The 15,315-nt window shown below is 39.2% G+C and overlaps 1 protein-coding gene across 15 annotated transcripts in view; it reads right to left on the bottom strand.

Annotated features, from left to right (window-relative positions):
- SHC3 (SHC adaptor protein 3) overlaps window positions 1–15,315 on the bottom strand; it is a 95,743-nt gene that overhangs the window by 28,193 nt on the left and 52,235 nt on the right. For all 15 annotated transcript variants that reach the window (XM_032676912.1, XM_032676920.1, XM_032676914.1 and 12 more), the window contains 2 exons: window positions 14,559–14,629; window positions 2,302–2,365 (listed from right to left, as the gene is read on the bottom strand). In XM_032676912.1, the coding sequence (XP_032532803.1) occupies window positions 2,302–2,365; window positions 14,559–14,629 (135 nt within the window). The remainder of the gene's footprint in view (window positions 1–2,301; window positions 2,366–14,558; window positions 14,630–15,315) is intronic.

Here is a 15,315-nt window from a genome sequence, read left to right as displayed (position 1 = left end):
AAAGAAATCTGTTCTCTGCATCCACTGACTTCTCTACCCACTCACTCCCCACATGGAAAGTGGGACTTCAGTGATACCGATGGGATGCTTACAAAATGGGATACAGAGTGTTATGGACTAGAAGACCTTTAAAGATCTCCTCCAACCCAAACCCTTCTAAGATTTTGCTTGTGGACTTCTTAGCAGCAGGCAAAAGCCCAGACATAGGCTAAACAAAATCTCAGTATGCTGCGGTACCACACGCAGGTAAAGATTACTCCTAACTCAGAGAATAAGTACAAAGTGTTGGAATGTAATAAAGGGGATGTAACAATACTGATAACTTTTGCAGGCATTTCACTAGCCCTCAGGAGGTTTTGTAGCAAGTCAATAAGTTATGTTGACAAAGCAAAATTCACAAACTTCTCATCTTTGACAGCTTTGGGGAACCACAAATCTGTGTGAGAGCAGCCTCATTCAGGTAAACCACAGCCTGTACAAAATCAGGGTGCCCAGCAATAACAGACCAAGTCCTTCTACTTGCTGAATTTCCACTTGTGAATATTTATGCTGGTTATTAAGATATAAAAGCAAAGCTGTGACTGGAGGCAGTGTTCTTCTGCCACTGTATTTGCATTTGTCCTAAGCTGCCTGCAAGCTTGGAAAGTTCTGTTCGTAGCAGGATGGACACACCTGTGCTTCTGTAGACCTTAAAAGTTTACATACATTTAGTTTTAGCTTCTTTTCCTTCTGTTTAACTGATTAAAAATACACTACCTGCGTACTGCTCCCATGTGATGTTTGTGCTGCACTATTTTAACATGGTCACATTGCAGAGCTAGTACTTCATTAACTTCTCAATAAAACAATCTCCTTTGAATATTCTTGTATATCTCTTCTTTCCTTAATCCTTCATGATTCCCAGGTGGTGCCTAAGGATCACGTGCCCACAGTACAGTCAAAATGTGAAAACATGCCCTGAGGAACTACATGTCACCCCAACCAATTTGATAAGCCACCAGTGGCAAAGACATGATGAACGTACAGACCAGCAAAAGAGACCTGTATTTGATGTTTAGCTAAGTTCTGTTGCTATTCCTTTTCAATAACTAGTAAGCAGTATTGCCTCTAAAACCCGTAACAGAGTAAGCTGTCTCACTAGGCAGGTGGAACTCCGTTTAACTCACTTTTCCAATTGTACTTTGTGTCATTTTGCTTTCCAAGGGAAAAAAAAAAAGATACTTTTGTCTTTACTTTCAGTATTAAAACAAAAAGCCAGAGAACCAAGAGATGCCAGTGTGATAAATGTGGTCGTGGGGGGAAACCACAACCCTAATTTCTGAGACAATTTCCAATTGCACCGTGACATGTGTTGTCACATATGCCTGATTTTACAGAGGAAGATCCTCCATTGCAAACAAGTGGCATTTCATCCCATCCCTTTCTACTGAGGCACTGCCTAGATGGTGCAGCAGGTGGAGGAGTGGACAGAACTTTTTGTTCAACCCCCACTCTCCTCCTATGCCCAAGATCTCACACACGGGCTATAATTAACTGCTTTCTATGCTTCTTCCCTCAGAGTTAGCAATATATCCCAGCTTTGCCAGCAGGCCTCTGGAAGAGCAGGCAGAGCAAGACTGTTGAGAGCCACCAGTGCATGAGCTGAGACAAGGCTTCCTCTGCTCCCTGTCTGAAGATTCTAACTCCTACCACCCAAATAAAAATAAAAGCATGACAATAACCGTGTCAGGGACACACTGGGCTCACCATAAGTGCTGGCCACTGAGCATCAGCCACATGGAAAGAGCATGGGGAGAAAAGGATCACCTGATATGTTCTCTCCATTCCCAGGAACCAGTGATTACCAAACTCATTAAATGTCACCAGTAGAGCTATGCTCAAAGAACTGACCTAACCACCTTCAGAACTATGTATGTTTTTGGCTTCTGCTCTACCTTCAGCACGTTTTTCCATGATTTACTCATGCATTTTGTTAAAAGCCATCCCTTTTGTTTGTTTTAACTCTCCCACATGTGACCTACAAAAAAAAAAAATAAAGTAAAAGGAGGGGGTTTCTACAGAAGCCACATAAAGGCACAATCTTCGTCCTAGATGTATTTGTGCTTCCAGATGCCTAAAAAAGCAGATCCTGACGAAAAGGGCAAGCAACAACACACCGTGGGTGAAAACAGCCAACACTTTACGTGATTAATGATCTGCAATTCTCAAAGCTGCTTTAAAGTCACCTGCCTGCTGTGCCCGGTCTCCTCTGTGCTGAACTAAGAAAATAGAGTCAACTGCACTACAAGAAAAGAAAAATACCTTTCGTTTCTTGAAGGCTCCTTTGGCACCAGGCACGGCTTCACAAACACGACTGATTGCTTCCCTGAAGAGACAGAAAATAGCTTTATGGCAAATTAATGTGTGGATTTCTTCATTACGCTTCAAATGCACTGGAGAGAACAGTTTCAGACCATATTTCTGCTTACAAGTGAGGATAGTTAGCAGGTCAGTTAGCTTTCTCCTCAAAAAGAAAATGTTTTCTTGTACTATTAAAAAGAGATTTTTCTCACTGTAAATAGAAATATTAGCCTTAATGCCTTCTTCCAAGTCTCATTTTTGTACATTGCTTAACACCTTTTTTTAAAAAAAAATGTTTCTTGTAATGTAAGAGTTAGAAAGGATCATTTTTGTCACTACTATACTATGCATTTTTCCAGTCAGAGCAAAACCACCAGGCTTTAGATAGCATTAGAACCCTAAAACATTCCTGGTAATATGCATGTTGTATATAATCCATGTGATGTACAAAATTTTAACTGATATCTGTTCGGTACAATCTGAATAATTTATTAGTGGCCTTATTTTTATACTGTAAGCAAGATTAATGCCACCAACATTTTGCTTAAGTTTTGTAATATTGCTTCATTCATCCCATTGCACTTGGGTTGACTGAAAGAAATGCATGTTCAAAAATGATTTGAAGCTACACCCTCTCATAGAAGAGTAACTGTATACCACAAAAACTCTTGAAATCATTCTGCTACAAACAAATCTTGTAGTTCCTTTCATGATTTACCAGCTTATTTTCTGAATAGTCAGTCTGGTCAAGGTTTAGAATTTGCTCCTGTGCATGTAGAGACTTTCCTCTGACCACGACAGACAAAGCTATAATAGCCTGTCCCACTGTTACTGCAGAAGAATTCCTCATTTCACAAGAACGAGCAAAGGTGACTCCAAATCTTGTTAAACAACTATTTTTAATATGTATTGAGACTAACAGGACATTATATTTAGAGCCCAGACCATGCAAATAACAATACCTTATGCAACAAGCAAATAGAAAACAACAGAATGGGAGACAATGAACTACAAGCTAAAGAACAGTCAAAATAACCAAAACCTTCAAGCATCACCTGGATAAAAACATAAAAGATGTTAACTTTGTGCCATATGCAGTGTGTTTCAACTATGCATTGGGTGATGGCACGGGATCAACAAATGAATCAGGAGAGAAATTCATGTATTCAATGTATAATGGCTCAGGAAATGTCACAGATTATATCTGGTTGCAATCAGTGAGTGCTATATAGTTATGCCTTGGGTGCTTTTACCTAGGGCCCAATCCAAAGTTTGAATCACCTGAAAGAATCACACGAATTTATTGCGTTTTGGGAGGTGGGTGGTTGTGACAGTGAACAGGGCTTGAAGCAGGTCTACAATCCTGCCATTCTGAAAAAGTGTGAGATTTATAGCAAGAATGGTCAAAAAAGCCTTCAGGCATACAATTCTTTCTTCAGGTCTAGAAGAGAGCTTGTTTGTTCCACAGCTTATTTTTTGGGAATGTTTTCCCCCCCTACCTACATCTACTTGGCTAATAAAATTGCCTCTCACTACAAACCTCGCCTTGCATATGCACTATAGCTACAACAGCACTCCATTTCACAGCTCAGTGCTTGTAGTTAGTTCCTACATTCACCACAATGTTTTTTTGATTCAAAGTAAGTGTTTTATTTAAAGTAGTTACTAACTTTTCTTACAGAGAAAGTAAAAATCAGTTGCTTTCAAGGAGCAGCCCTGATGCGTCTTAAAAATAAAAGCACAGCAAGCATCATGCATAGTGATCACCATGCTACTGAGACATAGGCTACTCCTGGAAATGTGATCAGGAGAAATGAATATTACTCTTCTCAAATGAAGAATTCACTAAACATGTTTTTCTTTGGCTCAGGACAAACAATCAGACACCATGTTTTAGAGAGTCATCCCCTTTGGCTACTGAGCTACTTGTGGTTTCCTTACTCTTTCTTCCACAGAACCAAATCCTTTGGAGGCAATGGGGTGAGCAGTCCCAGCCAGTGACAGCCTCCAGCCCACTGCTGTCTTTAAGACTCATGCCTCTTACTTCACCAGGTGTGTCTTATCTTCCCTGGCATTTTGGCTCTAAGTTGCTCTCACAGAGACATCACCAACACTTCATCCTCTTTGTCTTCTCCAGTGGTCCAGCTGGTGCATTGAGACACCTGACAGGTTTTGCCTCTCACAGAACAGGTTTGTATTTCAGAGATATGAACTGTTCTTGAGGGATAAATTCGGATGTAATTTCCTTTCTTTTCCTATTTGCCTCCACCATCTTTTCTCTCTAGTGGCAACATGGAATAAAAGAGAGTTTTTCAAGCCACTGCATCTGACAAAAATTGTGTACAGTCTTGTTATTTTTCTAGTACAGGGTTGGGATTTGTAGTGGTTTTACTACTACCTCTACTGTCTGCCAGCTCCTTGTAATCAGACATGAAGTGTGTTACTCAATAGATTCATCTGACTCAAAGACCTTGTCGACCAAAACTGCCACTTAGGTGTAGGAGTGGAAACGCTGAAAAGGCTTGAGCTCGGGGCAGAAATATGGCAAAGCAGCCTTAGCTACTCCTTGTACATTCTGCCTTGGCAAACCAGGGAAAGCACTGAGCCATGGAAAGGCTGGGCTACATGTCCTCTCACTCAGGAACAAAGTTCTATACATTTTCCAGCTACCTGTCTTCATTTTAGTAAAATAGCTCAGTTTTACTGAACTCGGTGTTCTCAAAGGCTGTGGCCATGCTGTGGCTCTTCAGTTTCTGAAACTCTGTGAATACTGAATGTATTCAAGCAATTGCAGAGTTTAATTTAAGAATGCTTTTAGTGAGAATGCTGGGAACTTCAGAAAATACATTCGGAGAGCAATTCTGCATAAGCAAGGTCAGAGTGCCCTGGCATCAACTCTTTGCATACCTGCAACAGAGGGCACAGTACTTTTCCTGTGTGGGAGTTGAAAAGTCTGAAAGAGGTATGTGAACAAAACAAGACAAAATAGAACAGCTGAATATCTGCCACTGCACTGATAGGCATTTTTTTCCAAGGGCAATCAAGATGGTTAGAGGGAGCACCTGCCCTATGAGGAAAGGCTGAGAGAATTGGCATTTTGAGACAGGAATAGAGAAGGCTTTTGGGTGACCTAAATGGATCCTTCCAGTACCTGAAGGGAGCCTACAAGAAAGATAAAGGGAAACTTTTTACAGACTTTTTACATGTAGTGATAGGACAAGGGGAAACAGCTTCAAACTGCAAGGGAGCAGGTTTAGATTAGATGTCAGAAAGAAATTCTGTGTTGTAAGGATGGTGATGCACTGGCACAGGTTGCCCTGAAAAGCTGTGGATGTCCCATCCCTGGAAGAATTCAAGACCAGGTTGGACAGGGCTCTGAGCAACCTGGTCCGGTGAAAGTCATGAAATAGGGGTTAGAACTAGATGATCTGTAAGGTCACTTCTAACTCCAAAAATTCAATGATTCTATGACAGTTCCCAGATCACTCCATTCAGAACATTCTAGGAGGATGGGGGTAGGGGTGTCTTTACACAGATAGCCTGGTGATGTGGAAAAGACAGCCTAAAGATTTCTTTCTGACTTGCATGGCCAGGCAGTACAGGGCAGACATAAGCTTCTTGTGTGGAAATGCTTGCCCAAGGAAGGCAGAAGTCCTGCACGTATCTGCACGGCAAAACATTGCACAGAGTTTGGAAAAGCTGGATGCAACCACATTTGCTTCCTTTCCAGTTAGAAAGTTATTTGACACAGATACACATCACACCTTTCTAAGCCACATCCTGTTTCATTAGTTAGGCTCAGATAAAAACCAGTGTAGAGCCAGGCTGATCTCTTGTAAAATTAGTTACTGCACTGTCTGCAGCAGGGACCACATGCTGAGTTCCAAATCTGCCCAGAAGTATTTTCTGCTTTGCAGATGGTCATACCATGGAGTCATTTTCTTGGCACGAAACATTTTGTGTATTTTGAATATAATTTCAGCACGCAAGATTATCCAGTAAAAAAATTACCAATATGCATTTTATGAAACTCACCTATTCTGCTTTAAAGTGACTTGACATCTGAGACAGAAAAAAGGACATTCTACATTGCCATTTTGCTCTATTAAAAAGCCTGGTAGCTTTCATAGCTTTAGTGATATTTTACTCTGCTATACAAAGTAGCTGGCTCAGGAAGCTCAAATCTGCTCCTCTGTGGAACACCATCACATGAAAATACTCTCCATTCTTGTGGTTTCAAATATTTTTCTGATTGTGCTGTTTTAGTTGTTGCTGTTCTTAATTAATACAATTTAATTGATTAAAAACCAGAATTCTGGAACTCATATTTCAGGGAAATGACAGGCACATAAAAACAGCACAGATTTTCTCAACATGTTTGGAAAAAGTAAAGCCATGCCAAATAATGAGACAAGAAAATGTGACTTGTCTTTAGTCTGAAATGTTTTGTATCACAGTACTTAAAACCATCTAATATTCTCTTAAGATATTTTAGTATTCTGTAGTCCCCAGGGTTACCTTTTCCACCTCCAAAGCTTAGGACTTCACAGGTTAAAAAAAACAGACATCAAAAGGTGGATTTTCTAAATGAACGCATGACATGATCGGAAGAATTGTACAGAAGACTTACAGTTATTTCTTAACAGTACTATGTTCCTGTCAATTTTAATAACTTCTAAATCATTACCAAGTATTGTACCAGTATTTCCTGAGGAGAAACAAAGTCTGTACTAAATATAAAAATAACTTGCTTCTGAAAAAGAAAAAAAAAAAAGACAACAGAGACCAAAAGTACATTTTTAGAAATCTGTTTAATAATTGAAACACTGTTTGTTCTTTTGCAAAACAGGCATAACGGGCATGTGCTGCCTGAAGTAGGACAGGGGACATCCACAAGCTCTGAACACTAAACCACTATATTACTGTTTACAAAACTTTAAGCGCCAACTTGCAGATTGACCACGTCTGGAAGATGTAAGGCTGAAGAAGCAGCTAAGCAGAAGCACGGGCATGGAGAGGAAGGGCAGGCTAACTCTGCCATGAGTTCAGACTACAACACAGGGAGCACCCCTGTGGGGAATCGCTCCCAGAAAGTGGTGCAGAGACCAAGTGGTGCCATTTGTCACACCATCCCGACTGCAGTGAAGCCTGTCTTGATGGGAAGTCTGGGAGAAAAGGTTTGTGGAACAAGGTGGCACCAGCAGATGTGTCACACAGGCTGATGTGACATCACTTGTAGAGCAAGGAGAAGACAATCTTCTTTTTCTTCTTGTCAGCTCCTCGTTTTGTTTCTTCAAATGGAGTTTTTTCACAAGCAGAAAATCTACAAGCAGAAAATGAAAGGAAGCTGGCCAGCTTAATTTTTGTTTTATTGAATAAACTTTATACAGTAAAACTGTTGACTTTGGCAACTGTTAGAGTACCACATGCCATTAGGTATTTAGCATGCAATCTATCTAATGATAGTTATCCTTATGCTCCTGCATCTTCAGTGTGAGACTTCATTCAACTCCTAAGAGAAAGCAGTGCACTTGTGAGGACTCTTTTGCCTTTACTGCCAAAGGGACTTTTTACCCATTGTTATGCTCAACGACAGCTCTGTTCTCAGCATTTATAGATGACCTAACTTTAAGGAATATTTGGGATAATTTCTGTACAATTTGTACCTTCTTTTATAACATGCAAGTAAATTTCAGAAACCCAGTTTCATTCACCAGTAACAGAGAAGTCCACCTGATCTTGATAATTTCTTTCAATACAGTTCTTTCAATACAGTTCTGAGCAATAGCCTTATTTAGGAAATGTAGAGTGAAACTTGTTTATCCAGCAGCACACCTTATTTAGGTATATCTCTTAACTCTGCATGCATACATAGCTTTTATGGACGTAAAGTATGAGTGAATAAAACCTTGGCATTGAATCCACACCTACAAAACCTTTCTCATACACAGCCCTCCATCTGTCATGAATATGGTCAATGGCACCTAAAAAAACTAAAAAAAACCCCAATGTACTTTAAGGTTTAGATCTGTTAAGTAGCTCATTCCTTTAACTTCTTTTGTGACCTTCAGGCTTTTTTCCACTCAGCCTGGTCTCTAGTCATTTATCCTAGTACTGGTCAGACAGATGGAGACAGAGAAATTAAAACTGTTTTCTGTTGCTGAATCAGGATCATAATAACCTCCAAACTGGGCCCAGCCTCAGGTCATTTACTAAGGTATCTTCTCTATCAAAGAGTAGTGCACAGCAGATATTTTGAAGGATGACATAAAACCTTACAAAAGTAAAATGAAAACATTTAGCCTAACAAATATTTTTCTCTAATCCCTAATTGGTATCACGTCCTAAGCAGGACTTTGGAGACAGATACCTTACAAAAGCTCTTTTTTTTATTAGATGATTATAGTCCTACTGCTGCCCTTTTGAATAACTGCATAAGATAGATGACATTTTATAAATATGCAAGCTGTGTTTGCCAAAAAGGACTGCCCGTTCATGATTAACTGTATTCTGTGACTGGACATGTCACAGAAATGACATACAAATTCCTTAAGCCATCATTTCTTTGTGTAATCAAGCTGCCAGGTGCAACTAGCAGAACGTGAGAGTGTCTCCAAGTTTCTAGGCAGTCATTAACTTCGTACTGCAATTTGCATTTAAAATATGTTAAGACCACTCTGCCTCAAGTCCTGCTTCTGATTCTGAGCCACCAGATTTCTGAAAACCCAGGGTACAACTATCCACATAACTGCTTCCCTGACTTTTTGGCTTTCAACTTTAGACCCTCTCCATCCCCTGAGAGGCTCTTTGTTTTCCTACAAAGGCATGTGAGCTCAACTAATTGGTCTCACTCCAGCTTTGTATTATCATATATTAGTCAAATTATTCCAAATACTGGGTAACATTTTCCACACTAATACTACTTTGAAAATGAAAGATTCCAGTGTTAGGCATACAAAATCCTATTTATTCTACCCCATTTCTGTGCTAATGACAGCTTAACTAGCAAATGTAAATTATTCTCTAACTATCAGCTGTCATTGCTGCACTCAGTGGTGTGCTGTATGAATTATAAGGATGCCTCCATCCACTTTTGAGAATCTTGTTTCCTGGTGAACCTAGCAGTAGTCAGCACCCCCTGCCTCCCAGAGTTTTGACTCTGGAGTAACTGTGTACATTCCTTCCTGCATACAGCTGTGCATCCAGATGGTTTATGTGTTCTGCCATCCCCTAAGCACCATCCCCTAAGCACTGCCCCACAGCCAGGGTACACACAGCAGAAGGCAGAGGTGAACTGCACTCACTTTCTAAGCAAGACAGTGTGTTAAGGAGGACACTGAGTAAAGAATTCACTGCAGATAACACATTACCTATGCACCTTCAAAAATCACAGGAGAAACATTCTTCCTTTTCAATGTCTTCCACCCTTTCTTTCAGTGATGCTTGCTGACAGTGGATTTCTGCAAAGAATACAGATATAGTTGAAACACCACATCAACTGAGCTTCATTCGTATTGTTTAGCACTGGACTCAAATCCAGCTCTAAAATTTGGATTTCCAGCATCTCTCCTCCAAAAGCTTGGGATATTGGCATAAAAGGATTTGCTCTAATAATATTCTCTAATAAAGTTCAGGCCACAAATTTGGAGAGGAATCTCTTTCCAGTTGTTCAGCACAACATGGCTCATGGAGAGGGCTGGGATCAGAGTTTGGATTTGGGTCCAGCACTGATATGAAGTATCTTAGTCCTCTGATCTATTTGCTACTAAGATAGCATGCAACATAATATTTGACTCAGCATGGGGAGGTGAGACTTTCTGATGCTGCATGCAGCAAACATGGCATTCCATTAAATGCCAGTGAACATGCACCCTTGTAGCCCAGACTTGGGCGTGCAACAAAACAGTGCATGCAACATCTAATTCAAACCAGTGCATAACTCACTCATGCATGCAACACAGAAGTGAGGACTCATTACACCAGAACAGCTTGAACAATAAGGATGCAAACATATTACATGAACTGCAAACACTGCACATGTTGCAAAAGAGTTTTACCTGATTTTTAATTTTTTTTTTTTTTTAATAAAAAGCCCAAAGACACAAAGGGCCTGGCCACAGAAACCTAAGAGGGGCCCCTTTCTGTGAGGACGATGGTAGATTTCTGATGAACTTTAACCACTTGCCACCTGTGGTTAGCCCAGTAGTCTCGTCTGCTAGTCCTCCTGTTGCTCCATTGTGTTGAAAATTAAATGCTTTTGTTCGTCTTACTCCCCAGGAAAGTTATCTTGACTTCACATGTGTTACCAGAATTATCACTGGATAATTAATGATGCAACACGTGGATTCAGCTGGCTTCCATTTATCACTGTGTATAACTGCTGACCCTTGTCTTGTGCATCCATTTATTTGCTCAAGAGTTCACATGATGTTACATTCATTACAGAAAAGAATAAATACAATACAAGTGATTATACTAGTCTACTTCTTCTGTTTCTCCTGGAGTGAGAGAATCCTGAGACTCCAAATGTGAATCATAAAGGGGAAAATCTATTATAAATTGTACATAGCTGTTCACTTTTCTCAAATCAGACACAAAATTAGGACAACAATAGCTTTGCAAGGCACCACAAAGGTTGTTATGATCCAGTGAGGTGCAGGACACGTGGAAGTGCTTGCTCACTTGCTTTCACATGGAGATAAACCTCTCGTTGCAAGTTTTAACATTTTAGTTTACAAAAAAGTGAAAAAGCAAAACAAACACAAGTTACAGGCTAGGTACGACAGCATTAGATGGCATGAGTTGATATTTCACGTGACTGCAATAAGGCAGGAAAGGCCACTGACCAAACTATTTACACTGGGGCTTCAATGCAGTCCCTGAAATTGAAGCCAGAGTTGTTCATTTGTCAGACTGGTCCATGCATATACACTGATGCATATGCTTTCCTAATGCATTATAACAGCTGGGATGTTCAAAGCCATTCAAGTTATCTGGACAAGCTCTGCTCATTGATTTCTTATCTCTAATTCACCAGAAAAGTGGAAATCTTAGCTCAGTTTTTAAGTGATTTCTAAATACTTGCTCAACAATTTAAGTGCCATTTACAAGCACTAATTCATTTAATCACAGAATTGTCTGTGACTGGGACTAACAGTTTGTCTAAAATAATACCCAGATATTTCAGCAGAGCCACAGACTACATGTCTCACCCTCCCAGGACTGAGCCACACAAGTCTTTTATTCTAGGAGCTTATCCTACTTTGGGATTTGGCTCATCCTCAAGGCAAGCAGAGGCATAAAGTGACATATGCAATAACTGGAAGACAGAAAGAAGGCAAATGGAGGATTTCTAATGACTGACTTCCTATGTTTGAGCTCAGAAACAAGGAGAAAAAGGGCAAGAAAGCAGGCAGAGACAGACGTGAGGCAGTGCTAGAAGAGGAGTAAGTGCTTTGTACGTGAAAAACACAATGCTTTGTTTATTAGGAAGAGATGCATGCAGACTTCCACACTAAATCAGGTAACTTGACTCATTTTTTTCTAACTGTTTTTAAATTGTATTTAGTAAACACTGCATAATGCCAGAACTCATATCAGCCCCAGACAGATCACTTTCTGCTATGACTGGTTTTGCAAGGTCTTCGCAAAATAACAGGTCAAACAGGTTAGATGCATGCAGTGGGATCAATTTACAAAGTTCTGGGTCAGAAAGGGATCACAGCTGCTGTGACATCTGTTTCTGCGGCTGTAGAAAAACAGCACAGAGAAATTTACACACAGGAGAGGCTTCACTGAAGCTACGGATCCGGGTTCCTCAGCTGATGCAGCCACGGCTAACGTTACCAGATCTACAGGCCCAGGCCTCTGCAGGTCACACTGCACCAGAAGCCACCAGGCTACCAGGAGAGTTTTACTGGTGATAGCTGCGGAGAAATCAGCAATGGACATACCTAAAAATAAATGTGTGATGTCATGGACAGAAATGTAAGTTTCAGTTGCTTTTATTTCATTTGTAATCAAAGGGCTGCACAGACCGTTTGGCGCCAGGTGTCTTCTTAAAGACGGAATTGGTGCATGTAATATCAGAGCATCAGCCTTATTAATTCAGTACACACCTTAAGGGCCATGTTATGTTTCTTAATACACATGAGGAAGTTAATCAGCACATGTGAATTTTAGTAATTCTTTAATAATATTTTCTTAATAAACCATAGGCTTGTATGAGAAATGCTGTATGACAAAGTATGTGAGTACCAAAAACATAAGACATGACAAGGAGATTTCTAGAGCCAGATTAATTAATGAAATGCAGCCTAAGATGCTAGATCCTGATTCAAAAGTCACCTAAAAACTTCTGCTTTCAGAAAAGTTTTAGATCAGGAATTACATGATCAAAGTTATGAGTTTTCAGGGTTTCATGATAAACAAAAACCTGTAAATGCAAAAAAAAAAAGCAAAACAGGAAGATATGACTTCCTCCTTGAAAAAAATATCCTGTGATTTAGACATGATCAGAGGAAGATGGGACAACAAAATAACCACTATGTAGTAAAATATGCTATAACTTCAACAGAAAAAAACATAATTCAAAGTCTGTTTCACATTAAAAGCCAAGAATAATTTTTTTTCATATTGAAGGAACTACAAGACAAAGATATTTTGTTTGTGTACACCATACTGCTTCAGATCACCAAATATGCTTAAGTATTAATGGCAGACTTGTGCCTTTAATTAATAATTAATAATTAATAAGAAAAGTACAAAACTATTCCAATGAAGACACACAGTGAAGGAAATGGCAGAAAAATAAAGATGAATTCAGTTCACTTGGTTGTAGAAACCAAACCCACTAATTATCACAACTGTTTCACGGGCCAGTATCACTGAGCTTCCAAGTGGGAAACACAAAGGGACCACCTGCATTGGAACTACAAGTCTGCTTAGACATGAAATAATTTTAAAAGTTCACTGCTGCAAATACATCAGAAACGTACATGATGACATTTTTTAAAAACACAGTAGTAAAATTCTCAAATGCCTTCACAGTCCACATCGCCTGAAAAAGAGAATTCTGTCATTTACCTCTCCTTGGGCTTTTATGCCTTTCATCAATGCAGCATCTTGACAAATCAATGTTTGTGGGGACTTATGAGGTCCAACTCAAAGCTGCTGTATGCAAGTATAACTCAAAAGTCAGTGCATACAGACCACACGATCAGCATGCATGGCTAAAACCAAGCAATTTTTCTCATTTGATAAAAGAAACACTTAACTGTTTATGACACGACAAATGGTTTATGATAGACTTATTGGCAACCGTAAGATGCCTCAAAGAGGTGAAATTCAAGGACTGTATCCAGTAGTGTCACTTTATATGTGTTTCTTTGGAAAAGACTCCTTCATTATTTCAATTCCAGAAATTGCAAATTGCGGTCTCGAGTTGCTATGAGTGCCACGTTCCTCTGAAATCACATTCCTCTGAAATCAGTGACTCAGGTTTTCAAGTGAAAATGCCTGCAAAACACCGTTTCCTATAGTTCTTAGAAAATATTCTTCTTAGAACAAAATGATTCATGGACACTTCAAAAGAGCAGTACATAAGTGCAACGCTCTCTAAAGAAAATACCATGACACATTTAAAAGAATTGCAGTAAGAACATAATACAAGCTTATTGTTTCTTACATACAGTCTGAAAAAGAAAATGTTATTCCATTTGTCTCTGGTGTCATTGTGGTGATATATTTTCATTTGTATCCTTTTTAGGATGGTTTGTACTCTGACATCTTTTCCCAAGAAATTCTGACACCTTTTCATAAGAAATTAATACAAAAACCTATAAACACAGGTCCCCAAAACAGCTCCCTAGACTAATTTTGCCCATGCATCATAGATTTTACGAGTATTTTCATTCTCACTGGCTTGAATGTCATGAAACTGGTAACCAGATAAGTGCCTTACTTGGCACAACAAACAGGCAAACATTTTCTTAAGTACTTCCTGGTATATCAAAAAACCCACAAAGAAAATATCCTTGAAGCCCTGTTGGAGCCGTATTAGCACCAGGTAAGAGATTTACCTGTAAAAGCAAAATTAGAAAGTGGACTGAAGGTGTCCAAAAATTCTTTACTATGTGTTTTGCCATCTTCCCAGCCTTTCCACTCTGGGGACACAACTCAGAAGTTACTTAAAAAAGCGTAGTTGTACAAAGTCTTACCTTGCAACCTGTGTTCTAGTATTGAAGTCAAGAGATCTCATTGAGCGTAAGACTTCTATACATCCCAAGTACTGTAAGGAGAAAGAAACAGTTGGAAAATTTATTATAATTATGCTTGAGTTCTGGGAGAAAATGCAGCTAACCATTAAGAGTCACTGTGCAATTCTTATTTTTACATTTTATTTATCCTATGCCTCCGGTAGGTTGTTATGATTATGCTGTTGTATGTCACAGATTTGTTCCGTAAACATTTTATTTCATTTAAGTCTCAGGTTTGGTTCAACATATGATTTTATGTTTAACCCAATCACTGTAATACACCTAATTTATAATGTGTTGATATTTATCATAATGTTTATTATGTGTTTTCTTCTATGTTAATTGTTCCAGTTTAGGTATAAAACTAATCAAAGTAAAAAATAATGAAAAAGGAAGTGTGGTAAAGGAAATTCATCTAGCACTGGTTAGTAGGAAAAACTTATTTAAGAGGGAGAGAACTAAGTCTCATTAGAACAAAAAAAAGGCAAATTATGGCAGGGAAGGCTGAAAAGAGTACCAGCAAGCAATTCTTAATAAACAGCTCCAGGATATATGTGATTTAGTAATTTCATTAATTACACTAGTATAAAGATATAGGAAAATAATAACCCGCTAGTAACCCATGCTGGGAGATGGATTTAACAGGGTCATTCAAGAAAGGGAAGGCATGAAGGTTAGCTAATATTAAGAAAAGACCAGACTTATTGACCCAGATTTC

This window comes from Chiroxiphia lanceolata, chromosome Z (genome assembly GCF_009829145.1).
Source record: "Chiroxiphia lanceolata isolate bChiLan1 chromosome Z, bChiLan1.pri, whole genome shotgun sequence".
NCBI classification, from domain to species: domain Eukaryota; kingdom Metazoa; phylum Chordata; class Aves; order Passeriformes; family Pipridae; genus Chiroxiphia; species Chiroxiphia lanceolata.
The sequence above is the reverse complement of the archived record's forward strand: the minus strand, read 5'-3'. Positions and strand labels throughout refer to the sequence as shown.